The sequence below is a fragment of the Fibroporia radiculosa genome, assembly GCF_000313525.1.
Source record: "Fibroporia radiculosa TFFH 294 genomic supercontigs, scaffold12940, whole genome shotgun sequence".
Lineage (NCBI taxonomy): Eukaryota > Fungi > Basidiomycota > Agaricomycetes > Polyporales > Fibroporiaceae > Fibroporia > Fibroporia radiculosa.
This window is the reverse complement of record NW_012133478.1, coordinates 144,008-170,000: the sequence shown is the minus strand read 5'-3', so window position 1 is coordinate 170,000 and position 25,993 is coordinate 144,008. Positions and strand designations below refer to the sequence as shown.

The 25,993-nt window shown below is 49.7% G+C and overlaps 10 protein-coding genes across 10 annotated transcripts; 3 read left to right on the top strand and 7 right to left on the bottom strand.

The window, feature by feature from the left end:
• Positions 1-229: 229 nt before the first annotated feature.
• Positions 230-2,009, bottom strand: FIBRA_07417 (uncharacterized protein; the record flags this gene model as incomplete). The annotated part of the gene is made up of 12 exons (XM_012329101.1): positions 230-286; positions 340-403; positions 452-549; positions 609-710; positions 761-838; positions 888-1,144; positions 1,204-1,303; positions 1,361-1,432; positions 1,492-1,560; positions 1,618-1,637; positions 1,689-1,747; positions 1,795-2,009. The coding sequence occupies 12 exons, from the start codon at positions 2,007-2,009 to the stop codon at positions 230-232; spliced, it is 1,191 nt and encodes a 396-aa protein (XP_012184491.1).
• Positions 2,010-3,092: 1,083 nt separating this feature from the next.
• On the top strand, positions 3,093-4,084 carry FIBRA_07416 (uncharacterized protein; the record flags this gene model as incomplete). The annotated part of the gene is made up of 5 exons (XM_012329100.1): positions 3,093-3,215; positions 3,275-3,304; positions 3,381-3,764; positions 3,819-3,995; positions 4,052-4,084. 5 exons carry the CDS (start codon positions 3,093-3,095, stop codon positions 4,082-4,084), a joined length of 747 nt encoding a protein of 248 aa, XP_012184490.1.
• A 245-nt stretch (positions 4,085-4,329) lies between these two features.
• Positions 4,330-6,136, bottom strand: FIBRA_07415 (uncharacterized protein; the record flags this gene model as incomplete). The annotated part of the gene is made up of 5 exons (XM_012329099.1): positions 4,330-4,689; positions 4,749-5,127; positions 5,186-5,207; positions 5,267-5,285; positions 5,339-6,136. 5 exons carry the CDS (start codon positions 6,134-6,136, stop codon positions 4,330-4,332), a joined length of 1,578 nt encoding a protein of 525 aa, XP_012184489.1.
• A 2,025-nt stretch (positions 6,137-8,161) lies between these two features.
• On the top strand, positions 8,162-9,433 carry FIBRA_07414 (uncharacterized protein; the record flags this gene model as incomplete). The annotated part of the gene is made up of 4 exons (XM_012329098.1): positions 8,162-8,270; positions 8,324-8,369; positions 8,436-8,487; positions 8,537-9,433. 4 exons carry the CDS (start codon positions 8,162-8,164, stop codon positions 9,431-9,433), a joined length of 1,104 nt encoding a protein of 367 aa, XP_012184488.1.
• An 829-nt stretch (positions 9,434-10,262) lies between these two features.
• On the bottom strand, positions 10,263-11,258 carry FIBRA_07413 (uncharacterized protein; the record flags this gene model as incomplete). The annotated part of the gene is made up of 6 exons (XM_012329097.1): positions 10,263-10,523; positions 10,602-10,691; positions 10,742-10,788; positions 10,847-11,026; positions 11,079-11,196; positions 11,250-11,258. 6 exons carry the CDS (start codon positions 11,256-11,258, stop codon positions 10,263-10,265), a joined length of 705 nt encoding a protein of 234 aa, XP_012184487.1.
• Positions 11,259-12,302: 1,044 nt separating this feature from the next.
• Positions 12,303-15,143, bottom strand: FIBRA_07412 (uncharacterized protein; the record flags this gene model as incomplete). Its single annotated transcript, XM_012329096.1, has 10 exons — positions 12,303-12,417; positions 12,479-12,752; positions 12,820-12,874; positions 12,907-13,006; positions 13,068-13,386; positions 13,527-13,594; positions 13,643-14,129; positions 14,182-14,481; positions 14,543-14,621; positions 14,673-15,143. 10 exons carry the CDS (start codon positions 15,141-15,143, stop codon positions 12,303-12,305), a joined length of 2,268 nt encoding a protein of 755 aa, XP_012184486.1.
• A 491-nt stretch (positions 15,144-15,634) lies between these two features.
• FIBRA_07411 (uncharacterized protein) lies at positions 15,635-17,742 on the bottom strand (the record flags this gene model as incomplete). Its single annotated transcript, XM_012329095.1, has 9 exons — positions 15,635-15,646; positions 15,700-15,792; positions 15,847-16,076; positions 16,131-16,295; positions 16,355-16,661; positions 16,712-16,812; positions 16,864-17,253; positions 17,312-17,582; positions 17,632-17,742. 9 exons carry the CDS (start codon positions 17,740-17,742, stop codon positions 15,635-15,637), a joined length of 1,680 nt encoding a protein of 559 aa, XP_012184485.1.
• Positions 17,743-18,206: 464 nt separating this feature from the next.
• FIBRA_07410 (uncharacterized protein) lies at positions 18,207-19,065 on the bottom strand (the record flags this gene model as incomplete). The annotated part of the gene is made up of 5 exons (XM_012329094.1): positions 18,207-18,483; positions 18,550-18,676; positions 18,732-18,751; positions 18,812-18,922; positions 18,971-19,065. 5 exons carry the CDS (start codon positions 19,063-19,065, stop codon positions 18,207-18,209), a joined length of 630 nt encoding a protein of 209 aa, XP_012184484.1.
• Positions 19,066-19,400: 335 nt separating this feature from the next.
• FIBRA_07409 (uncharacterized protein) lies at positions 19,401-20,580 on the bottom strand (the record flags this gene model as incomplete). The annotated part of the gene is made up of 4 exons (XM_012329093.1): positions 19,401-19,687; positions 19,762-19,937; positions 19,990-20,294; positions 20,341-20,580. 4 exons carry the CDS (start codon positions 20,578-20,580, stop codon positions 19,401-19,403), a joined length of 1,008 nt encoding a protein of 335 aa, XP_012184483.1.
• A 317-nt stretch (positions 20,581-20,897) lies between these two features.
• On the top strand, positions 20,898-25,983 carry FIBRA_07408 (uncharacterized protein; the record flags this gene model as incomplete). Its single annotated transcript, XM_012329092.1, has 20 exons — positions 20,898-21,099; positions 21,150-21,260; positions 21,307-21,403; positions 21,453-21,868; positions 21,915-22,899; positions 22,946-23,136; positions 23,189-23,294; positions 23,361-23,532; positions 23,586-23,695; positions 23,740-23,872; positions 23,924-23,998; positions 24,060-24,108; positions 24,203-24,274; positions 24,336-24,670; positions 24,723-24,865; positions 24,924-25,173; positions 25,228-25,348; positions 25,396-25,497; positions 25,552-25,694; positions 25,747-25,983. 20 exons carry the CDS (start codon positions 20,898-20,900, stop codon positions 25,981-25,983), a joined length of 4,050 nt encoding a protein of 1,349 aa, XP_012184482.1.
• Positions 25,984-25,993: the final 10 nt, after the last annotated feature.

The following is a 25,993-nucleotide window of genomic DNA, read 5'->3' as shown; positions in this document are numbered from 1 at the left end:
GAGGAGGCTGAGGCTGTTCAACTCAGCCTGCGACCGCGACTCTCGCACAGGCGCCCGCTCCAAGCGTCTCTCCACTTTGTCAGCCACGTCTACTCCCTCTCTGACGTCCATGCGCAGCCCCATATTGTCCGCGGATACTATGCACGGTCTCATATCGCCTAGTGTAATTCTGTACAGTACATCGTCCTACAATGTGCTCGCTCCATTGCACCACCAGCCGCCCGTCCGATCACCCCCAAATCTGCTTGGCAACTTCCACCACCAGCTCCAGCTTGCTCTTCTCCTCCTGTCCCGCTCGTTAGTCCCGCCGGCCTGCACAGCACTACGGCGTGTACTTACCTGCTCGCTTAGGGGGTTCCCCTCGAACACAGAGGCAAAGCCGCACTGTGGGCTTATGCAGAGCCTACAACACCATCAGCCACAACCCCTACATAGGGGAGACCATACTCACTGGTTCAGCGCGTCGGCCATAGAGCGTCTGGGGCTGCCCTGGGAGATTATTTCAGCGGCCTGGTTTACCCGTGCCTTCAGCTCCGCTGTAGTCTCGAGCTATCGAGAAAAGTCCGTGTAAAATTCTTCCCTTCGACACATGACTATAGTGCGCATACCTTCCCTGTCCTCGACGTTACCAAGCCCAACACCACCATTTTGCCAAGTGGCAAGTAGCGTAGTGGTTCTAACCCACCTGCCCGTTCGGTGTCGTATTCCAGCTGCATAACATCAGCATGAAATCCAAACACTTTGTTTAGCGCGGGCATACATAGTAGCAATCGACATTCAGATCGCCAAATAGTTTCTCCGCGATGCGATCGAGGCTACCTTCACTGTAGTGCATGCCCTATTGTCGAATTGAATACTGTCCTGTTAAACGACAGCCATAGACCGACCTTGAAATTGCCTCTGCATGTGTGCAGACCCACAGTCAAGTCTCCTGGCCGGTCTTTCAGAATATCGTTATAAACTCCGATATAGGTGCTTAGCAGCGCCTCATGATCCACTCCAGCTTGCACCATGCCAGAGATCATGGATTCGGCACAAAAGAAGCAGAAGGTTGGATCGTCAAATTGAATGTGACGACAGCCCAGCCGGTAAAGCTCGTCGATCTCCTCACGATACGCCTGGATAAGGTCCACAAAGTACTCCGCTGTACGAACAATATGTGAGCAATTATGTAGAAACTCATACACGACGTAGTCCGCGTACCATCGCTCTGATAGACGGATTTATCATATGTGTGGTCTGAGCCATGACGAAGATGCATCCACGTGGGGCCACAAATCGTCACTTTGATATGTTTGATCTCCTAGAAAATCGAGCCAAATACGCATATATGCATAACAATAGAATGATAATTTCAGACCTCTGACGAAACCAGTCCCTTAAGAAACAAGAAGTCCTCCGTATATATTCCGTTCGTGCGCTTGATCTTACTCTATGATTCCGAACGCCGAGTTGGCTTTCTTTCCTGGTTGCATATAAGCTGGAACTTACCGTGCAATAGATGGAGGTATATTCAGTCAGTCCCATGGCTTTGAAAATGGCGACATAGGGTAGATACGGCTAGAAGCAATTGCGGGTAAAGATGAAAGTCATCAGGAGAGGTTTGTTTTTCTCAACTTTAAACGTATCAAGAGACCCTGAACAGACCCAATCAGAATTTAAAACGTTCATGCGGCGCGGGAACTCACTAGCGGGCAATGTCGACATGCCCCCCAGCTTCTCAAATATACCCTGATAGAAGGCACCTCTGTGATAGGGTAAGTGTCCAGTTACCACTGCCTGTCGACGGTCTACCTGCGCAACTCGCCATCTGTAATTGTCTTTATACCTGCTTCTTTTTGAAGTTTGACCACCGCCGGGATGCTCGCGTCTTCGAGAGCCTTCAGCTCCTCAGCGGAACACTTGTGTTCCTCGAACAGAATGCGCTTCTCTACCAGCTGTGGGGGGCGGAGGAGCGACCCAATGTGTTCGGCGCGAAAAGGCGGGTCGAGGTGGATGGCGGGCGACATCGATTTGAAGCACGATGATCGGCTTTGGAGGGTACACGAAGATACGAGGGATATCTTCGCCTAGCGTATATATCATGGCGGCGGTAGCCTGAGAGCGAGAAGACAGTCTCAATTTTACTAAAAGATCAGCAGTCAAGAATATAGTGACATGCGTCCAGGGTCGATAACTTCGATTTCTCTGGCACATAAATGGCTTGGATTGTCCGTGAGCTTCGCACTTATGGCCTGAATAGTAGGGTGTCTTCAATATCAGGAAAGACACATGATACACAAAGCAAGGAAGGACGCACGAGTAGGGGTCGGATCCCGGCATCTATCGATGCCGCTATACCCTTGTATGTCATAGATGAGCCATGAGGTGTAAAGAGAATCCTGCAGGGTCCCTCAGCGAAAATACAATCAGATATGTACTCAGATGGCCGTAGTTGATAGAAATAATCAAGCGAGTCAATTTCCCCGGGCGATGGTATTATGTATGTCTCTGCAGCCGTTCGGAGTCATCAGGTCCAGACAACAGCTTGCAGGGTTGAACGATGCGAACAACGGCTGTCAGTGGTAGATAGCCTGAGAATTTCAGAAAGGCATTTAGCTGGGAAGTTCCTGCCAAAGGAGCGCTCAGTGAAGTACATGAGGAAAGAGGCACTCAACCGTTAGGCGACTCGCAATGCCCGTATGCCGTATGGAGGCAATAATCAGTAAACTGAGGAGATCAAAGAACCTCTTCGCGGAAACAAACCTGGAGAAACAAACACATTAACCGACCTATTAATGATCACGATACCGTATTCAATAGCAAGAACAGCTGCTGTTCTGCTTGATATCTCATTGAGAATAAAGCAGAGTAACATTCAGGTCTGACTTTGAGCACGGTGCTTAGCGACATCCTCAGGCTCTCCAGGTTGAATTCAAGTTCGTGCCCTGAAATACAGACGCCCGTCGTTGGCTCACCATAAGCGCAAATATATACGCTTACACGTGCTTGATCGTTTACGCCCCGACAGAAGCCTTCGCCAATTGCCGAGCCAGCAGACCGAACTCGCATTCGTGGATAGACCCCCTCAAACCAGCCCCTTCAAGGTAAGAATGCCCTTCAACGCCCATGAAATGCTGCAGGACGTCGCTATGCCTCACTTTGGAACGAATGTCACTGCAATTTCGCCCGAAATCGGACGGCGGAATGCTGGATTGACTGTCCAAGGGCTGGATGTAGCGATAGTCCGCAGAACGGTGTACCAGAGCCCTCGCTAACTTTTCTTCATTCTCAGACTTCGCCATGGGTTTTGCGCACAACAACGGTCCGTTTTGTTGCATCCCACGTCGTCTGCGGTGCAGTTGCTCATTGTAATTTTGTGCCGTAAAGTCCTCCACCAGAACCATTTCCGCAAGGACTGGCAGAGCCGTGTCCGCACTTGGTTCGACCAACCCGGCCGCAAGCTCCGCCGCCGCCAAGCCCGCAAGACCAAGGCAGCAGCCCTCGGCGTTCGCCCTCTCACACTACTTCGTCCCGCTGTCCGTGCCCAGACTGTTCGTTACAACAGGAAAGTCCGCCTAGGCCGTGGATTCACCCTGGGCGAACTCAAAGAGGCCGGCATTGGAAGGAAGGAGGCTCGGGGAATTGGTATCGTTGTTGACCACCGGAGGAGAAATTTGAGTGAGGAGGGTAAGGCGCTGAATGTTGAGCGTCTGAAAGGGTACAAGGCACGGTTGATCGTGTTCCCCCGTAATGCCAAGAAGCCCAAGAAGGGCGACTCTACGGTGCGTATACTGATTTGTGTTAGTGGAATTTATGAAACTCAAGGCGAAATTCAGGGTGAGGAGCTCAGCGCACCTACGACCCGCGCCAATCTTCCTCTTCCCGATCCTTACGTCCCTGAGGCTCCTCGAAAGATTACGGAGGAGGAACGCGAGTTCCAAGCGTACCGTACGCTCCGCAACGAGCGCGCGTCGGCCCGAAACGAGGGCAAGCGCAAAGTCCGGGAGGCAAAGGTTAGTGAGAGTGGCGATGTTGAAGAGTTCCACTGACGTATTCGTTCCCTGTGCAGAAAGCGGAGGAGGAAGCCAACAAGAAGAAGTAAAGCATACGCTCTCGCTCGCCCTTCTTTTGATTTCCACTTGCACCTATGTCGCTACTATCAGCTATGTACTCAAAATTTGGCCATGTCTGGGGCTATTGCATTATATGCAGCATGCAATGATTATGTCCCTGTATGCCTTCCAAATGTGAATATTCCAACTCTGATCTACGTCGCGCCAACGAGATATAGTTGTCCCTCCTTACAACAACATGAGCATAGCATTCAAAACGACCACCTCTAAATGGTCATGAGCCTGCCATCGCTTCCCTAACTTCTGCATCCGCAACCATACCGACAATCTTGACCTGTTCAGCGACCGACTTCAGGACACCTCGAACGTCAGCGTTACCTTCCACAAATCCGAATTCGGCATATTCCAGTCCTTGTTCCTTGGCGTAATCCTTGACGATTAAACTGGCTTCCCGAAGATTGTGTCGTGGCAAACGAGGAAAGAGGTGGTGCGTAACTTGAAGGTGAAGGCCGCCGTGAATGAACTCGATCGAGGGCGAGCAAATCACATCAACGGTAGTGCGAAGCTGGCGCGCTAGGAACGATTCGGTTACACCGAGATCATCTGTAGAGCGTGAAAAGTGTGAGAGCACGATCTACGGGTCGTTAATCTGCATCAGCCATCAATAGTATACTGTTTATCAACATGACACACCTGAACATGCACAGGACTAGCCACGATATGGCTAATGAGCAGATACGCCAGAATGTTGCGCCACGATCCGCAACCTCGAAGCACTGCGAGATACCAGCAGTAAAACAGGCCAAGGGCAACTACTTCAAGCCACCACCACCAGCGACCTCCCTTCGCGCGTCTGGGCTCAAAAGCTGTCTTCGCAAGGTAAGAGTACGATTGCACGTAGAGATTGAACCGCGCAAGAGAAAGGACGACGTAGAAAAGCTTATGTTGGATGGATATGAAGAGCTTTCCAAAGAAGTCAAAGAACATGACTCGTTTATAGTAGGATGACCACAGTGACTTGAGGAAAACTGGTGAAATTGCGAAAAATGGTATATGCTGGATATCAGGGTCGCTACACATCGGATCGCCATAAGATTTCGCGTACTCTTCGGGGAGAATGTGGGACTTACTGAGATGGATGATTTGTAACCACTTCGAAGACGGAAAATATTCAACATGTAGGGCTCCCCTGTACAGGCGAACGGACTTACAATGATGCACATTATGATTCTATGGGAAATCAGTTTAGAACTAGTCATGAAATACATAGGATGGATACTGACGTTGACCCACCACCCGATGCTCAGTCCGCCAATAAAATCGGCGACGAATATGGCAGTGAGACGATCGTAGAGCCAGTTGTGCGTCACGCCCAGGTGTCCGAGATCATGGGCGAAGAAAGTAAGCTGCTGCCATAACAGACCTAAGAAGAAGGCACTAGGAATCAACCATCCTCGAGAGTAGGTGTAGGCGGAAAGCAGTGCGAGGAGGGAATATCGAACGAATTCAGGTCCATAGCCAGTGATAAAGCGCGTCTTGTACAGACCGGCATCCACTATGCGTTTGTGCAGGGCCTTGTATACGTCTGAATGCTGCGCCTGGAGGTTAGGAGAAAGAGACGTCGGAGGAGGTTGCAAAGTCGAAAGCGAAGGGCCGCTTCCAGAGACGTCGCCTTTTTGGACAAGGAGAATCTCAGAGGGTGGCGCCGAGGTGTTTAAATCCGACGACTTGACTGCGACGGCTTCCTTGAACCATTCTGTCCGTCCGTCGTTGTCAACTTTTCGGACCCAGCCGTTCATAATTGGGGGGACAAGCGGCTCCCAAGGTTTCCCTGCGGTCTCCAGAGAGCCAACCACGTATCCCTTCATCTTCTTGAGCGTTTCGTCCGAATGGAAGGCGTGGATCTCGTCCGTTGCGTCGCGTCCGACGAAATGCAGGATGCTGAGGACACCGCCGGGGTGTGCATTGAGCCATGACTGCGGGATTCGGAGGACCTGGCCATTAAGAATGACGAGAGTCTCCCCTGCGAGAATACGGGTGGCGACCTGTTCGCGGGTCCAAGTGCGAGCAGGAATGCCCATAGTTTGTGAGGAGTGTAAAGGCGAGCTGCACAACTCTGCCTGCGTAAACTGACTGTCGTGGCAGAGGCAGACGCGCGCGCAGCATCAACGCCGACCTCGAGCGTATCAGAGTCACAACCGGTTTGCTTTGATCTCTGAATCCACCCGAGGACCGTGAAGCTCCTGTGCCGTGCTACCGAACAGTCTCATGACCGTCAGAAGCCTTCCTCTGGACGAAGTCACAGTACTCCTCATGCTGAGCCATTGTGATCATGTTATTCGATACCCAAGGTTTGAAAAAGTTGCTCCTATGCGCAGGATGCTGACGCTGCGAGACGGACCATGGACACGTCCTCGAGCAGGCTGCTGTGCTGACGGCAGTACTGGCTAAGCAACACCAGATGGCGAATAGCATACTACAGTATCTTCAGCTAGCATTCATAATAGGATTTCCCTCATGACCGCGCGTGACACGCCTCTTTTGTTATTATTTTATTTCAGGTCTGTACTCCATACCGTATGGTACATGCAGAGTATCCGTAACCAAACTAGACCCGACGATAATAACGCCGTCCAACCCTGCGGTTAGGGGGTAGCGAATATCAATCTCCTAAGAAAGAGGGTCTCAGGCTGACCCAGAGGCGGGTTGAGTTGGCCATCGCGTCAGACACTTCGTGGTCGGCGTCACGATGCGCAGTGAGCGCGAAAGGCGGCATTTACGACCCTCCATATATGCGCACAAGAGTACGTTAGCGACGGAATAAGAGTCTCCCGATTCAATGTCATAATCGTCGGCAGCCTGGGCAAGGATTTCCGCCCAGCGCGTAATATAACGCGTGAGCTTGTTATGAGTTGGTATTCAATTCGAACGCGTCGCCTGCCTCAGCCGTCAAATCTCAACGCCCTTCCTCCCGGGGTAGTTGCAATGGCAGGATAGGGATCATGTTCATCGCTTCTGCCATGATGACATCTGCCCACAGTTGACAGTACCACGGTACGCTGCATCGCTGATTGACCACTCAGGCATGCCAATGTCCGGAGACGCGATAGAATCCTCCAAGCAGGCGACGCTCTGTTGGGAAGGCTTTGTTCGCCGCATCCCTATCGTAACCTTCTGGCCGGATGCTTTTCCAAACGATGTGGGCGCGTGTGTACAAAGTTAATGACTGACATTATGCACAAGACGCCTGTAGGGCCCGCATCGCGGGGTTTGTTCACAGGGAGCCCTTGTTCGCGCTACCGCCGCGGCCGCCCGACGTGTGTTGGCATGATCTTCAAGATACGTGTATCTTTACGACGTGAGTGTACAGCGATTCATGTTTTGAACCATGCAATTCGTACCGCATCGTAGAGTCTACGTGTAGGTTTGAACCAAAGGACACTCGTCCCTCAAACGGCCCTTGTGTTCGTTAGGATTCAATTTAGCCGAGGACCGGCGCCGTGTGCCTGGTAGTAGTCAGAGAGGCTGTCAGCGCTCCAACAGAATTCAACGAAGACACCGCCTCCGTTCCTCATGTTACTCGTATTCCTGATGCTCGTCTTGTCACCAATCATCAATCTGTGACCTCGTCCACCAGCACGTTCGCTGGCCGCTGCTGGAGGATACGCTTCTCCCGGTCGTTCTGTCTCAAGTGCTGCGTTTCTTTCTGGCATCTCTCATTATATACCCTATTCCTTTCAGTCATGCAGACTGACTATCTGTTGATTGTGGTTCTCCTCTTCGTTTCACAGGCATCTGCTGCTAATTTTACTTTTGCCTACGGAGATGCGACACAGTGTAGCGACTTTGATATCTCTTGGACTGGTGAGCTAGTTTTTTTGGTAGACATTCAATGGATAGGTCGTAACCGGAAATGCAGGTGGTACAGCGCCCTTTGAGCTTATGCTACTTCCCGTGGGTTCCAAGTGTGCTGGTATGATTCGCGCCGGCTAACGGGATTCAATGAGTAGATCTATAGCAGGCCGTCGTACTATGCAATCCCTTCTTCCAGCTATAGCAATGGTAAGGGCTCATTTCAAGTGCCTCTCTTGCTCAACACCACCGCAATGTTGGCGGTTATGTCCGATGCGAGTGGATTTGGATCCGGGGGTGTATCCGATGTCATACACGTAGGACCGCCGGCTGGAAGTTCACAGTGTAATGCAGCTACAGGCCGTGAGTTTTGCTTATGGGAATGAACTACTATGGATTCTCAAACCCCGTTTCAGATCCTGACTTCACTTTTCAAACGAATTCGGCCCTGGCCCAGTGCAGGTGGGTAAAGTACTTAGAGCCGTATCGTGGCTTTATTGTAATATGATATTGACATTGTCTTCAAAGAGCGTATACATTTTCTGCATATACTGGCGCAGTTCAGCCGATCAACATTACAGTGAGTTCTCTCACTTTTCACCGATTGGGATTGATTCTGAGTCCACTAGGGTCTTATTCCTGGTGGCACTTCATTCGTGCTTGATCCTCCAGATGGTTCGACTAGCTACAGCTGGATGACAGACTTGTCCGCTGGAACTTCTGTGGTTTTCTTCATGGAAGATTCGCAAGGGCGTCAGGGTGGAAGCACACAACTTTATACCGTTGGCTTGAGCGATGAGTCAACTTGCCTTACTGGCTCTTACCCATCGTCACTGGCTGTCCAACCTTCAGCAACAACCTCCAGCGGGGCTTCAACATCGATTCTGAGCGCATCCACATCATCCACCACTTCATCGGAATCCGCCACAGCAAAGTCATCGGTGATGCCGATCGGAGCTATAGCCGGCGCCGTAGTTGGTGGGGTGCTTGGACTCGTCGTTGCTGCGCTGCTAGCTATCTTACTAGTGCGCAGGAACCGTAACAACACAATACATTACGGTGATGAGGCCGTACCCTATCGTGGGGGACGAGACAAACACGAGACCATCGACCCTGCTGACGAAACAGGGGACGAGATGTATCCCATTGTCAGTCCGTACCCTCTCTTCAACCCCACAATTCCTGGCCCGGATTTGTCGTCCGTCTCGGGTTACATGTACTCCAGCTCCCATTCCGCTTCCGGACCTTCCCACTCTCGGCAGAGCTCGTTCGCGGGAGCGATGCCGGAGGCTCAAAGCAGCGAGGCTTCGTCGCAAGGACCGACGATGCTCATGGGGCCTCGGCGCAAAGCTGCAATGGCAGGCGTATCTGCATACCCATCAACCACACGATTTATCGTGCATACAGACGCTGAAGAAGTGGTCGAATTGCCTCCAAAGTATAGTAGTTTGAGAGCTGGCCCTTCCCTACCAGTCGCAATGGACCCAATGGAGCAGCCCCACGCGTCGTCATTCATCCCCCCCTAGCAGCAACTACTCGCCTATTCACGGCGGGAAGAATCGAGTTCAACTAGAAGAAGTCGATTTTATGACATCCCATCATGATACAGACAGTTGCGCTCCCTCATTTGTGGCTAATGATTTCAGTGAACCGCTGTAGCTCCAGAATATCATACCCCCATGCACAGTTATTTATTGATGGACGTCATTTCGTACATGCATTTCCTGCATCTGTCACTCATTGTCGACGCTATCCGGTTTCATATGTGCTGTACTTAATATTTTGCTCTGGAATGGACCTCCTCACCAGTGTCAGTTTCTTTCACAATCGTAACGGGGAATTCTCTGACGGCTCTGCTTGTATAAATCTTGTGCACCGATGTCACTCGTCATGGACTTCTATATGGCCAAAATGGTCACTCAAAATGAGACGTTAACGATGAGATCAAGATTCACGGTGGAGGACAATCATCAGGGAGAGTGGGCCATCTGTAGTCTAATGTCGGCTGTGCGATGGTATGTAACTGTACAGTACTGCTTCATGCCATCAGTTATCACTGGCTACAATGAATCAGCCTCCAGATGACTGAGACGACAGACTGGGTGAGTACAGTTGCGTGCAGCCACGCTACTGAATAAATCGACAAGATTGAATGTGATTCGGGAGAGTGTAATATTAGTACGCTAACAGTAGGACGGCGACGCTATGACACAGTTCCTCAAGATACAGAGACTGGTGGTAAGAGTTAAACGATATATGAGGCAGACTGTCGAGGAATAAAATACATTTACATATAGACCTGGCGACACACTGCAATGATGAGGCAAGATCACATTTAGCCAAGTCCTCCATGATCTATGTTTGCGGCTGCGTGGCGGCTGGTTCACCGACTGCTAGTTGTTCGGGTGGCCCTGATTCGATGCCAGTGCGAGCAAAGGCAGCAACCATGGCGTCCTGATCCTTGCGGCGTTTGTGGCGGCGCTTGCGGTCGTCTTTAATCATACGCGCAACACGACGACGGTGCAAGCTTTGGGAATCCGTGACGAATGGCTTGCGTGAGTGACATGCAAGATCAATGCTAGCAAGGAGGCGAAGGGTTTCGGAGTTATTCTGAGCCTGGGAACGCATAAAGACGAATTGTTCGTCGGGTGAAGTTGAGAATCATCGTAATTGCCAAATATTCCAGCGACATACATTTAACGACCAAGAAATGACACGGTTGCCTTCAACTACGGTCGCAACGACGACGAAATTGCCGCGTTTCTCCGCTTGAAGCGGGACGTCCTGCTGGTAATTGTTAACTTTTATGAATTGACATGAAGCTGATCATCTACCTCCCCAAAACTGATGAGCACTTTGTGGGAGGAGACTGATCGCACAACTAACAGCGACGATGAATTAATATGGTGAAACCTGAAGCTAGAACACAGGCTGCGCACCAAGACGGACGGACTGTCCGGGCTGTACTTCCTGGGACACAATGCCGCGACCGAGGTAGGTCCAATTATCTCTCTCCGGTCGCCTTATATGAACTTTCACGGGTATATCACGAAAGGGATCCCGTGCTTGCGGTATTGTAGCAACTATAGCTCTCATGTCTTGATCCAACTCGGTCAGAGCTGGTATCACAACATGCAGACCGACACGCCTTCAACGTGAGTAGCCACATACCAGAGTCCGCCTCATCTGTTTGTTGCATGAACTGCGCCTGACTTGTTGAAGGCATGGGTTCGCTATGTGGCGTAGAATCCACTGGGTTGACTTCCGTGTCCATAGGTTGATCTTCATTCTACATCATTTGTGAGACTCTAGAGTCAGAGACGCAGTACATGAAAAGTTTACCGTGTCCATGTTAATACTTGTTTGTGTGGGTACTAGAAGACAATGAATCCGCCTCGCAGTTGTCTTGAGCGATGTAGAAGAGCAGACGAGCTAGTCGGAGAACCGAGCTCGACAGCATCACGTGTACACCACAGACAGTGGCATTCTCCGATATCCGCGTTGGACAAGCAGATATTCTGCCCAGACATTTACCATGTGTGCTCTGGAATCGCGTATATGTTCTCATTTATGCCTACAAAGTGCTACAACATGCTTTAGAGGCTTGCCAATATATTCAACCCATGGAGCGCCGAAAATGCGTCACTTCAGCAGACGCGACGCGACGCGCTCGATTATCTTTCGGTAAGCGATCAGCGTGCCTCAGCTCTCGCTTGCAGTATCTCGATTGGCCAGAATATGGCACACTACCAGACCCTGGCATCCAAACATTCAAGGCATCGTAAAGTTCGCCTCCCGGAGACTGTTGCACCATTACTATAGTACTGCCACCTCAAGAGTCAGCGACCTAACCAGTCAGAAGGTATCCATTCCGCCTGCAGTACATACGAGAATCACTATATGCATCCAAAAGTATGCAACCCGTAAAATTGCGGCACAACGTTGACGAAGCTTTCCACGCGAGATACCTTGTCTTTTACGAGTCGTCTTCCGTCAACCAGGAGTCGTTGCCGATGATGGAAGGGTGCAATAGAGGGAATATGCATCTGTAAAAATCTACTTCATCAATATCAGTATCAAGAAAATCTCCAGAAAATCAGGATTACTGGTGGACTCTCAATCATCATCTTCCCAGATCTGTGCGAGATGAGAACAATAATTTCTCAACGAATTGAGATATCTATAACGCGATCTATTTGGAAGTGACACACTCCCAAGCGAGCATTGATGCCACTTCAAATCGCGGAATATGCACGCTGAAAGGCAGTTATACTCGATTAGTAGGGTCGAAGATTCTCTGCATGTAGCATCTCGTGCGGCGGAACAGAAATTGGAGGCATCCAGAGCGGCAAGAAATACATAAATACAAGAGATAAATAAACTACCTGCACATAATCATCGTTGTTCAGGAGCGAGATATGGGCCAGCCACGAGACAAAGATTGCGTGACGTGAACTGCGCGTTTATAATTGGTGTTCGCTTTGTGGGGAATGTGGTCAGAAGATCAGTGCTACAAAAATGAGGATTAATACTTGTCTTGATGGATGGTATACAGTATAGATGCGACGTACGTCTCGATACTTTCCTCTTCCTTTCCATGGCTCCCGTCAATTGTGCCTCCCACTCCCGATCCGTTCACGAGGGAACCATTCTCACGCGATTTAGGTGGTAGACCCCCCGGGCTCGCTACGTCCCAACACCGCACTGTCCAGTCAGCACCACCGGATACCAACATCTGCGACTCCGCACTGAACGCAAGGGAATAGATGGACGCAGTGTGGCCCGTCATCTTCTTGATCCGCTTTCCCGAGCCAAGATCCCATAGATTGATGGCAAGGTCTTCACCTATGAAAGTAAATTTTAGATGAAAACTATCGGACTTACCGAATCTAACTTCAAACGGAAAACATACCAGCGCTAGCAAGATAACGACCGTCGGGGCTGAACGCCAACGACGAGACTATCCCCTGGTGTCCGATGAACACGCGCACACACGAACCTTTCTGGACGTCCCATAGTCGGGCTGTCCAATCACTAGACCCAGTCGCAAGATAAAGGGAGTTTGGATGAAATCGGACGCACTGCAGGCGGAAGATTCACTAAATGTTACCCATGTCAAGGCCACTACTCACGTCAACGTCACTTGTGTGGCCGGCGTACACTCTCAATGTAGACGTCCTGTCGGTTGACCACAGCCGCGCCGTCCGATCTCTACTGGCTGTAGCAAAGTAAATCCCCATTGGACCCCATTGTGCATCCCACACTGGATTTTGATGCCCTCGATACGCCACAACGTTTGTCATAGTGTCGAGAGACCATAATCTCGTAGTCGCGTCGGCTGATGCCGACAGCAGATATCTGGGAGGTGTTGCAGAGCCGCCAGTGGGATCGAAAGCAACAGAATACACCGGTCCACTATGTCCCACCAGTTTCCGTGTCGTGCTTCCGCCTTTCTCGCGCACCTTACGAAGTGACGATCCTAAAACAGAGATGTTAGAATACTGGAGTGCCAATTTATGGAACCCAGATCAAGAGATATATGCAGACCATCTCTCACTGAATTCGATTGAAAATCACTCCTTAAACCTTTCAACTTCTCGCCTTTTAGACTCCACATACGAATATAACTCTCAGAGAAACCGGCGGCCATCAAGGAAGTATCTTGAGAGAAGGTGCAGGATGGCACTCTGAGGTAAGCGTTAGCGGAGAGCAATGCCCTCACTGAACTGACTTACCCCTCACCCGCATCATGTATTGTATAGGTGCATATACTGGGCAGTGGGAGCGTACTTGTCGAGGCTCCATGCGATCCATGCGCATTGCTAGTGATACGATCGAGGCGTATGCATTTCCTAGCATCACGCACCTTTTCAATCTCTCGCTTCACGTCAACACTTTTGAAGGAAGGAGGATAGGGAGGTAAATCAGATTGTGACGGTGAAACAAGGCTGGACGAGACTGGTGTGCGCATAAATTGGTGATGATCATGAAGCGACCCAGGAGAACGATTGCCCATGGCTTGTTCCTTCAGAACGCGTTCAGTCTCAGCTCGAAGCTCTTCCGAGATGGGTGCATCGCCCAGCTTCAACCCGCCCTTAGATTGATTAAAGGATTGTGGATCGTTGATTGCAGTACCATCGGTTTGTGGTATCGCAGATGATAGAAATCCCGTGGACTCTTCCCATGCATTCGGCGAGATTGATGTCGTCGTAGACGATACGACTTAAAGGAAGTGAGTGCGGAGAAACTTGAAATGACAATAATTGTGGCTTACCATCAAAGCGTAGATGGTTATTGACTACTCTCATAACGGCCGACCGCCCTCTCTTCCCGTTTTCGCCAGCAAACCCTTCTCCACGCCCGGTTGCCTCTCCACCAATACCTTCGGTTAGCCACCCGACTAAAAGGCTAAATCCTGTGCGGCTCATCCGGATTGTATATTTTTCGTTGCGGAAGCGTTGAGCGAGCTCGTCATTTTTGACATGAAAAGGAAGGAGTAATGTGGCAAGATGATGTAGAGTTGCGTGGTGTATTGGCGCTAAGGAAGGAGAGAACTCAGTGTGAAATTTGATTGCTTGCGGAGGAATGCATGTTTCAGTGGATGTCAGGCATGCCAACAAGACAGATAAACACACCGGCATCCTTAAACCCATATTGCACTAGGTCCAAGTAAAAATGGCAGAATATAGGGAACAAAATTGGTCTGAATTCAGGCTGCTCGGGGTTACATTAAAATTCAATTTTCTTGTTCATACGCTGGCTCACTCGGTACATGTCCAGAGACCCGTCCACCCATGCTTCAAGCTCTCGAAAACCCTCCTGTTTGTCGGCGGGGTCGAGTGAGAGAATTTCCTCAGCATCGACGTCGTCGATGCTTGCTAGAAGAGTTTGTATGTTACTTGTATTCCCTAAACCCTGCAATACAGCGGGATGCTCTTGGGGAGCATTGCTCCCAGTGCGAGCTCTTTGAGATTGAGACGCCTCCGCTTGAACAAATTCGTCTTGAGCAATGGCAGAGGCCGCTGCACTGATGTCCGGCTTCTTCCCCTTGTCTTCAGAAGAGCCACCTTCGACAGCGGCAATGAATTCTTTCTCAGCTCCCTTGTACCCTTTGCTCCGCAAGTATTCAATGATCGCACGATCGGTGAGACCAATAGAAGAGTCGGAGACCGTCGTAGTCGCATTTGTTGGCGATGTCCCTTCAGGGGTCGAAGCAGCGGGAGTAGTTGCGGACATAAATGCAAAGATGAGGTTGTGGATAATGTGACCCTGTCCGGTCGTCGTACATGCCCTGACTCGGAACAGAACTCGCGCTGTTAAACTTGAACAGTAACTTGATAGACCAAACGCGGTTCACGTGATGCGCGACATCGCTATGAATTCCTAATCAGGAAGTTAGTTTCAAGCTGCAGGGCGACCTCAGGCGACCCCAGGCATTAAGCTAACTTCTACGACTGTACTACCGGAAGACACTCGTGGCATTTAGCGAAACTCCTAACTAACATAAACTTTAATTCCGCTATGCCAGCAATCTCAAATGGTCGAAACGGAATGGATAACTTCACTCATTCATTAGCGCAGATATACAACATAAGTTAAATTGACCAAGCAGCGTCACTAAGCAGCTATCTTTCATTTCCGGCACCGCAGATGGCAATGTCAGTATTCCTACATGTCAGTACGACTAGCAACCCTCAAACAAGCACAACGACGCGAGAGCACAGCGATCAGAAATGTTCCTATAGAAGTTTGAAGATAAGTAGCGCAAACATTCACAATCTAATGGACTAACCTTCGCAAAAGTGAAATTGATGTTAGGAGTGGATGAAGTCACGCAGGCCTCTTTTATAGCCTTTGCAATAGCACCAGGTCCACAGAAGTAGGTCTAGGAACAACCCGGTGAGCTCAGACATAGTTTCAAGGGAAGTAATCAACTTACTCCAACTTTAGTCTTCAGTTGTTCATTAACACCAGGAAGATACTGGCCAAGCTCAATAGCTTGACGCATACGACTATAGATGCTCTTCCAATCAGGGCGGCCAAACATTGTGCGAGTACGAAGTAAAGTTAAAGGATCGTATTCGGAACCAGCATCGTTAACGGCAATGTTCCAGAGCATATCTTCTCCGACCTTCTGAGTAAGATAAATATTAATGCGCAAAAAGTTCGCTACGGGCAATATGTCAGTAAGAATTTCAACCCAGTGTCGCCCTCTTCACTTACGGTCCACTTGAGCCGCCTCAACCTCCTGAAGTAGGGTCTGGAACCACCCGAAAGACGGAGCATCTCGACAGATCCAAAAGAACTCGACACGCTTCAAAGACTGCAGGGTGCCCTTCTTCTGGCGGTACCATATGTGCTTCAAAATAGATGCAAACGGAGTAACACCTGACAATCACAAAAGCGTGAGCATGATACATCGGGGTTGGACGAGCAAAGCCCCGTACCAATACCAGCGCCGACCAGAACAGCGACCTCCATATTGAAGACATCTTCGGCTGGGGCACCATATGGCCCATCAATTCGGACGGCTGGCAACGGACGAGCATTTGTCGTAGGATCAAGCTCAATAAAATCACCACGTGTGCCGTAGATTGAGTCATCCTTCTCAGAACCCATCATAGCAGCCTTCGTCATAGCCGCCACGACCGAAGGGCCAGCGCCGACGCGGTCACCAAGGGCATACGTCCAGTCACCAACCTGACGGATGTGCACTGATACGTATGGGTCTTCAGGCGCAGAAGTGATGGTGAACTAAAGGGAAGTCAGTATTGAAATTGTGTGAAAACGTCACTTGTACAAACCGGGTGCCACTGGAAACCAGAAATGTCAGGTACTTGAATGAATAGCCACTGTCCTGCGACATATTTGAAGCTCGGTTTCACAATACGAAGTTCCATGGCCCCTATGATATTTATAATGGACCATCCAGTGTATATATCAAATACAAACGTACCACTGGGGTGCACAAGGACCTTGGACAAACGAGTGGCGCGCCTTGCCCTGATCTCCCTCCAGATTCGCTCGCCAAAGTAAAGGACACCGGGCCAGATGGTGAATCGCCAGCTTTGGTATCCAAGGCAAAACTCCGGATTGTAGAACGGGAAGGTGCTAGTATAGGCAGGCGCGACCGAATCACGAACGAAGCAGCCGTCTGCGTGGGTCCACAGCGCAAAGAAGAAGAAGAAAGCCAGATGATGGGTGTACCAGAATGCTTCGAAGCACTGATGGCGAATCTTGTGGTGCGCGGTTGTATACATAAGAAGCATGCACAGGAGCATAAAGTGGCCCGTAATTCCGCCGGCCTGAGTGTAGTGTATATCCAATGCGAATTCCTGTCGAACCTCTAGGAAGAGAATGTCGATGTCCCGTAAAATAAATAAAAATTATGAAACAATACATACGCGTGAGTTCAACATTGAAGAAGTTGACATAGTGCGCAGTTGCGTGAACCATGGTCCAGAATAACATCGCGTATGCCACTTGGCGATGGAACCATATGTTCTCGTCGGCGGGAAAGAGGAAAGCCACTTTAGGACGAATGATGCGGATTATATTGCGGAGCATGGGCAAATGCAGCGCAGCCGCAAGGAACGCGAGAACGAGACCGGCACCTCTAGAGACCCAGACGGACCATTTTAAGCTGTTGAGCGCTGCAAGCTTCTGATTTATGGCCTGCAATATGCGGTGAGGAAAATGCCCACCAACAAAACGAGTAGCTCACCTGAGCATACCACCCATATGCAAAGAAGAAGAGCTGAAGACCATAGAAAAGAAAGTTGAAAATAAATCGCCTAGGCGTAAGAAACTCGCGACGGAACCAGTTTTCAGCCATTGTCATACACGATGAGGTAGACAGATCAACTGCTCAGGTATCCTGTACCAGAAAACGGTCTGCGTGGCCGGCCAAGGAAGTAGAAAAGCAAGGAGAGGAAGATAGAACGAGCGGGAGATGGGCGGAAACCTGAGACGTGATATTTATAAGTGTGGGCGGCGGTGACCATAGCGATGCCGGGCCGGCAGGTACCAAGACAAGATGCAAATCAGATCCGACATTGTAGATCGCATTTCGTTGCACAGTCAAATGAACACAAAAGTCCTATATTACATAGACATGGTGCTGGTAACATGACAACGTCCGTGCCGGCCGTGCTGCCTACCAGCTCAGAGTCCCAGGCCCGTCTCGAGGCTCCCTATCCGACGTCGCACCGTGCGACGCTTCCCACCGGTACACCATCACCGCCAAAGCCTTATCTGTCACGTCAAAAAAAATCAGACAAGCACTGGCGAGCCTGTCTCCTATCCTTCATATCTGTAGGCAACCATCGCCTCGATTCGATGCACATCGGTGCTGAAACTCCTCAGTTTCACCTGCTGGCTCTTACTTGCCTCTATCGCCAACGGATCTGTATCCACCCACTCGTCTGCGGGAATGTCTGCAGATTCAGACGTGTATGCAAGGATATTGAACACAGTCGGCTGATCTATGACCGGAAGAAAAGTGACAGTTGATACGATCTGTTTAAGAATGTTGCGTATCTCTGCCTGAATTTCCGCCTCGGGTTTGGCAGGTGCTCTGTCGACAAAGATTACACTGATGAGTCATGGCAGTGAGGGAAACGAACTGAAACAGCAAACGGACGGCTCAGATGAATCTGCGGGGGGCTCAATCAGATTGACGTCAAATACCCAACGCTCTAGTGTTGTCCTAGAGTCCTTCGAGATGATCGCAAGGACGAGCTGCGTCACAGAACCAGTAAGGAGCCATGCTTGCAACTCAGCTTCAGGCCCAAATCTCGGTGGCAAAGTCTTATTGACACTCACTATTGACTTGCTTGAGGATCCTGGGAAGCCTATAGTGTGAACACCCACCAAGACGAAACAAATCCAAGCACGACACTCACTTGTCCAAGTAATTCTCTAGGGCAAGGTCCTGAGTAACAAGCACGGTTTGACCATACTTCTTTACCATATGAAAATCATCCGCAGGATACACTCCTCTCTGGAACAATATTCTGCTATGTCATCAGCAGACGTCCATGTATCGAGTGGCGTGAACGGACGTGTTGGCGGCAAATTTGAAAAACTCGGTGACTAGATTAGTAGAACCTTTGAGTGTAATTGCCTGACGCGTTGGAGCTTGCTTGGTGAGCGGCATGGCCGCCTGTGGATAGTGCACAGAAAGGTCGAACAACGTGAACAGAACTTGGAAAAGAAATACGTGTGGCGGTTGAATAACGCGCGATGTTATAGAACGCGTCAGTCACGGGGCGTTACAGAACGCGTCAGTCACGTGAATATAGTTCCGCAGTTATGCTGCACAATGAGTCAAGTACCGTATTATCCGTATACGTAGTGTAGGTTCAGCGCAAGCTTCTAGTACGAGACTAGTGCAGGGTGTTCGACAGCCGCGCTGCCGCGAGACAATTACAAGGTATTGTATCATTATAACGATACTATATCTACATGGCCTCCTGCTCTCAAAAAGCTTACCTAGTCCGAGTCCGGCTCAACCACTACGAGCATTTGTTCCAACGTGCTCTCATCATCCGAACTGCAATCCTCCTGTGTTTGAGGCGACGCTTCCACCAAAAACCGTCTCATACTTGATGAGAGAGCCCAAGTTTCATGATTTCTGGGCAAAATGTCCAGGGTGGTCCCCTCATCTTCACTAGAGTCGGACGCTAAAGTCAAGTCTATCACGATCGGTGCAGCTGTACCTGCCAGTCTGGTCGTGGAGGGATGAGGGGCGGCGGGGGGGAGAATATGAGGCCTAGTCCCTGGTATAATAACCGCAATCGCAATCACAAAATCATAAGAACGAGTTGAGGACGACAGTACGCGTAATACAAACCGTGTTCATCATTCACCTGAGGGGACCGAAGCAAGCCAAATCTCAAGTCTGGAGGTCGATTCCTTGACGTGGAAGTCGACTGTACTAGTCGCGGCTTCTTACGAGGGTTCACTAATCGTGGACGATGCTCCACGTCATGACCCCTCTTCCGCTTCTGTTTATTTGGTATCGGTCGGCTTAAAGAGAAATAAAATCAGAAGCTACGACAGAAGCGGGAAAAAATCGTACAAATTCGAAAATGAGGCTTCTGCAACTAAAATTAAAGGCTTATAGATCCCCTGAACCCAGCCACAGAGCGACTCGAAACCGCGCTCTAGGTAGTACGCTCCAATGATAGTTTCGAACAGGTCTGCCGTTGCCTTGATCTGAGGCTTTGATTTCATCGTAGAAATGGAAGCTCCCTCTCCAAACCTCTTAGTCGTTAAAGCACGCAACACGGAGCCGCTGACCGCAAGAATGTCCAACCTCTCTGCAAGATGTGAGAATGTGGTGTTGGAATGAAGAGCAGCTCTAACGTTCTGATAGATAACAAGCTGAAGTGTGCTCAGAAGACAAGCGAAATCATTAACTAAGGCGTACTGTGTATAAGTGGGGCGTCCCATCAGGTATCTGAGCATATAGTACGCGTCCTATGGTGGCGTACATCAGAGCGTCGCCAAGGAACTCGAGGCGCTCGTTCTCTTGTCTGGAATGATGGGTTGTGGAAAGAAGCTTGAGCCATGTCTTGTCAGAGAGAGGTGGAAGAGCAGCTTCGAAGTCCGGCCGGTTAATGGTGGATATGATGGCTTTCTGAATGGCGGAGTAGAGTAGGTGTGTCATGCTGAAAGGACCTTGCGAAAGAATGATCCCGGGAATCCAAGTGCCCAAGTATTCAAGGGAGATCAAGAAACAAAGAGCAAGAAATAAAACTGAAACATGAACTAAGCTGAGTAGGTAGTAAGATGTGGAGGCGTGGGTATTGTGCTGTTCCACGTTTCAATCGAGCAGTTGAATGTCTGAAACGGCGAAACCGATCGAGGTCGACACCACGTGACCGAGAAGACAAGACGCGCCGTTTTACGAGTTGTGATCGGTGTCCAACTCACTTTTGTCTCCATTCACGACGACGTGGGGATCCTCTGGCTACTGCGGAAAACATGGTCTCTGCTAGTGCACCGAGAGCATCGTCCTCGAACCGTCCTATGAACCTGTCAGGCGACCAAAATCAAGTACAGCCGACATCCAAAGTTCTTCCAACACTAGACCTACATGCTCTACAGAATGCTAGCCGTGTTTTACAGGACCAGCTAAATAAAGACGCACAGATAATCCCGGAGTTAAATGATATGCTTACGATTCGTATGTGCTCTCCAAGTGGAAATCAATTGGCCTATACTGAAACAACTCAGCTGGCGTTCCTTCGTCTGCGTCCTACAGCGTTTTCCCCGACGACTTTCGCGTTCCATTCCAGAAAAGGAGACTGGTTGGAATCCCAGATGCCCTATTTCAATACTACAATAGTATGTTCAGCGAGTCATAGTCATTCTGGTATTAACGTCTGTTCAGCTACAAGCGTGACTTCACATATGGGGCTGATGCCCGAAATCGAACGTGTATGGATAACCATTGATCATAATCTGTTCCTGTGGGATTACATTGAAGGGTACGTCAGGGTTTCTCACCGCTCTCTTCTGAATTCTAACTTAATTCAGCCAAGAACTGAGCTCATATGTAGACCAGCCCGACGTTATTACACATGTGGCACTCGTCAGGCCCAAGGCCGGTGTCTTCATTGATGAAATTACATTCCTCCTCGTCGTATGTACTCCGGTCTCTGTACTTTTGATCGGTTTATCTGTCAATCCCGCCACTGGAGCCAACAGTCGAACGCATAAAGATATCAAGCTTTATGCCACCGATATGACAGTCTCGGTTGACGTGGAGATGACCTCGGTCATTGGGACACAGGAAGGTCGTATTTTCATGTGTGGTGTACATGATGGCTGCCTGTACGAGCTACACTACCAAGAAAAGGAGGGGTGGTTCGGCAAGCGAGTGCACATGCTCAATCATTCTGTTGGAGGTGTCCAAAGCCTCATCCCTCGACTCAGTGCACCAAGGCCTGAAGGTAAGCCACTACACTGGTACCCGCTATTTATTTAATTCGGCCGCAGATCGTATCATTACGGTGGTCTCGGACACATCACGGGGCTGCTTTTATACACTGACTGCCAACAACACCGTTTCAATCTACAAAACGAATGGTGATAAAAGCGTGCAGCATGTGCATACGTTATCGAACCTGTATAAAGCTGCTCAGGATAAGGCACCTGGGTCACCTGCACTGACTCCTCAGAAATTCCAGATAATCGCCTTGCACATCATTGACCAGAATGAATCTCGTTCAGGAGTTCAGCTCATGGCTATCACTGCGAATGCAGTGCGTCTTTACTTCTCTCCAAGCTCAGGGTTCAACCAAGGGTTCATGGTCGGAGGTGGAGCTCAAAGTGCTATTCGCCCCCTGCAATTGACGCATGTACGGCTCCCCCCACCCAATTTGTTACATCCAGACGAGCAATCCGGCCCGCATCGACCAACAACCACAGGTTACAGCATCGCGCAGGCTTCGCAACAATTGACTTCCCGGCCGTATGTTGTGTCTAATCTGGAGAATTCATGTTACGACGCCGGTCTTCTTGTGGCTGCTGAGCCTGCCGATGTTGATGGGACAGATTATGTATTATGCATATCCCCCGATCTGACTAGAGTCGGTTCGCTCGGACAAGTTCATGGAGCACCGTCGCAGTTGCAGCTCTCCCAATTCGCGACTACATCATATTCTATGGTACCTGGCCCAAGTCGACCGCCTCTGACGGAAAACGCAGCGTTACTAGCCATCCCTGGTCGGACATGGGCGATGGCGCTCGTGCCACGTCCCGTAGACCTCTCGACAACATCTGTGCCCTCGAATCTCCCGGTTCCCGTTATCACAAATGAACTTGCATACCAGATATCTGAGCCGACAAGACAATTTATGATATTAACCAATGTTGGGCTGACGTTTTTGGCGAAGAGAAGGGCTCTTGATTACCTCAAAGATGTAATCGAGGAATTTCAAGTCGAAGGTAACGCACAACCATTGATTGAATTCAGAGATAGGTGCATCGTGCAATACGATAGTAGAACGAAGGCTAATTATCCATAGTTTTGGGCGAGATCAGACATGCGCTATGCTCCTTGCGATTGCTGGTGGTAATACGTTTTTGAGTGCCGGCGAACAGGCTTCCATTGGTTCTATCAGAACTGTTGGTCCCGAGATAGCGATGGTAGCGAAGCAGGCGTTTTATGACTTCGGAGAGCGACCTATGTGGGCTGAGCGAGTAACATATGGCACGAGTACGTCGGTATTGCTGGGTAATATGGCTATGCATAGCTGACAGGCTTATAGGTGAAGGCTCTGGAACTGCAATATTTAGTGGTCGACGAGAGGGCTTTGCCCTGTACTTTGCTCGTTTGGTCAGACCGTTTTGGAAGGCCAAGCTTACAAAAACCAAGTACGAGTATCGATATTTTCTCACTATCGCCGTCCTGATGCTTCAATATTCCCTTGTACATCGCAGTGCGGCGGGACTACATGATCTAAATGTACAGGATAGTATTTTGATTGCCGCTCAGAGGAATCTACACGCTCTGAAAGATTTACTTGATGCAAATCCTCACTTGTTCCATTCTATCCCTGGCGACTACGCCGCCGGGAGGTCAGGAACCAGTAGCGACCTCGAGGCTTGGAAGGTAGGCTTACTCTAGTCAAGATCCGTTATGAACCGACGTGTTCTATCCTTTAGGCCGAACATGGCTCGGTTTCCCAGCTGCTGGATCTCTTGGCGAGAACAGTAGAAGCTATTTCTTTCGTACTTCTTCTGAGTGATCATCAATTAGGAGAATTGATCAGGCAGTAAGATAAATTTCTTTCTCCGCGCCGCAAAACTCATGATACAGATGCGAGCCGGCTATACAGCAAATTGCTACTTCCATGACCTTTGAAGACCTAGTCACCGATGATAAAGGCGTCACTGCCTCCCGCGCTTTGGTAAATGTTGTGATAAACCAGCACATAGGTCAGCAGATCAGTGTAAGCAGAGTTCTCCTGAGACACTTGCTCTCACTCAACAGTCTGTCTTAGGTTGACACGATCAGCGAGGTTCTGCAGCAGCGATGTGGCTCCTTCTGCAGTACAGACGATGTCATGTTATATAAGGTGTGTACCTTCCTGAATGACTGCGGAGACTGGTACAACTGTTGAAATGGAATAAATCCAGGCGCGGGAAAATGTGCGTAAAGCCGTCGAAACCAGAAACCCTGCCGAACGTCAGTCTTGGCTTGCGGAATCCTTGAGGCAAGCATATGAATTAGTTCAGATGCTTAACAAACTCACGGCGATAACGTAGGTTGTTTATGAAAGGCTCCCGCAATGTCGAATTCGAAAAGCTCCGCGAAATCTGTGGAGATTATCAGCAGCTGAATTATGCGAAAGGTTCGTTGTGCGGCGCTGGCTACAGCATCTTTTGCTGATCTAGTGTGGTTGTCGAATCAAGGCGCAATTGTGCTACCATTACACTGCGCCAAGGTATACGATGCTGATGGTCAGGGTCAAGAGTACTGGATCGCAGGGTGTCCTGCAAATGATTCTAGATCAAGTTCCTGGGAACGGCGGATTCATTGTTACGAGCTGGTCCTCGATTCTCTGTCAGTGTTTGAAGAGCGTTCTGCACAAGCGAAGCACCCGTCTTCATCCGGCCTCACTATTGAGGACCCCGAGCGTGTCAGAAGTCATGCGTACGAACTCGCGTTCGACAACGAGGACGAGATGTTCCATTCTTCCCTCTACGATTGGCTAATAAAAAGAAACATGGCGGATGAACTCCTGGAGGTTCGTGTCTGTCCTGCATTTCAACTTTTTGAAATTGATAATTGTCCTGCAGATGCGCCCGGTGTATCTTGAAGCGCACCTGAGACGTCCTCCTGTAACCGTTCAGAAATTCCAACTATTGTGGCAGTTTTACGTCAAAGATGGGCAGTCCCTTCGAGCGGCTGAGGTATTGGGGGCTTTGGCAGAGTCGACTGAGTGAGTCCACGTCCCCCCCCAAAAAAAATCCAAGATCGTGCTTCGAATACTTTTACAGATTCAATTTGTCACTTGGCACGCGTCTGGAGTACCTGACATTGGCAATTGGCAATGCAAAGTCACATCCAGTATCCGCCGGCGGCAGACATGAAACTGCGATTGCGTTCCTAACAGACCTCGAAGAGAAGCTTGAGGTTGCACAGGTTCAATTTGAGCTGTACAATACTTTGATTCCTAGAATCAACGAGCCGGGAGAAATTGGTGAAAAGGTGCAGCTTCTGTCGACAGGCCTCATGAATATCACAGAGGTAAGAATTCCTGCCCTACCCCGCTTCACTCTCAAACAAATTCGTTTTGTATAGCTATACCAAGAATACGCCGAGCCGTTTGATTTGCCAATCATCAAACTTCTTATCCTCCATGTCTCAGAGCATCGGGATGAGAATATTGCTCGACCAATCTGGAACAAAATTTTCGAAGATGGTAAGATATTTGTACAAATATCGGGATGTTGATAACAAGTACTCCAGCTATCAATGGTGGTGAGCCAGAGACGGCCACTGACCGAATCATATCGCAAGTGGTGCCACTAGGGCAGCGCTTTTATCCTTCTGAGAGTGCCTTTCCCCTTCGTAAGTTCCCGTCAGCATGTCTACCTCCGTGCCTAAATCGGTTCTGCCCCGTAGGGTATATTGCCTCGCTGCTCGTACGCTTTGGCCTCACTCGTAAGGGAGCTATACCGTACGGATGGGCGCCCCGTGCTTTGGCACAATGTGGCGTGCCTTATCCCGAAATATGGGATATTTGCTATGAGATGTACGAGTCTCAGGTACACATGAATTATTACTTGTGGCATTGGGGATTGTTCATTGTCTTCGTAGGTGCCACCATTCAACGAACAAGCAAATGTGCAGGCGATATCTTCCGATATCGCTGTGCTATTGACGGATTGGATAGAAGAGGCCAAACGGCCGCAATCTGCTGCGTCGCGAGGAGAGTTCCCTGTGTACCGGATAGACCAGGCAATTGATCAGTATCTCGCCGAGCTGGAGCCAAGCCGGACAGTAACAAAAGCCGCTTACGAAAATTTGAAGCGTCAGCTGCGGCGAAATTGGTAGCCAACGTTGA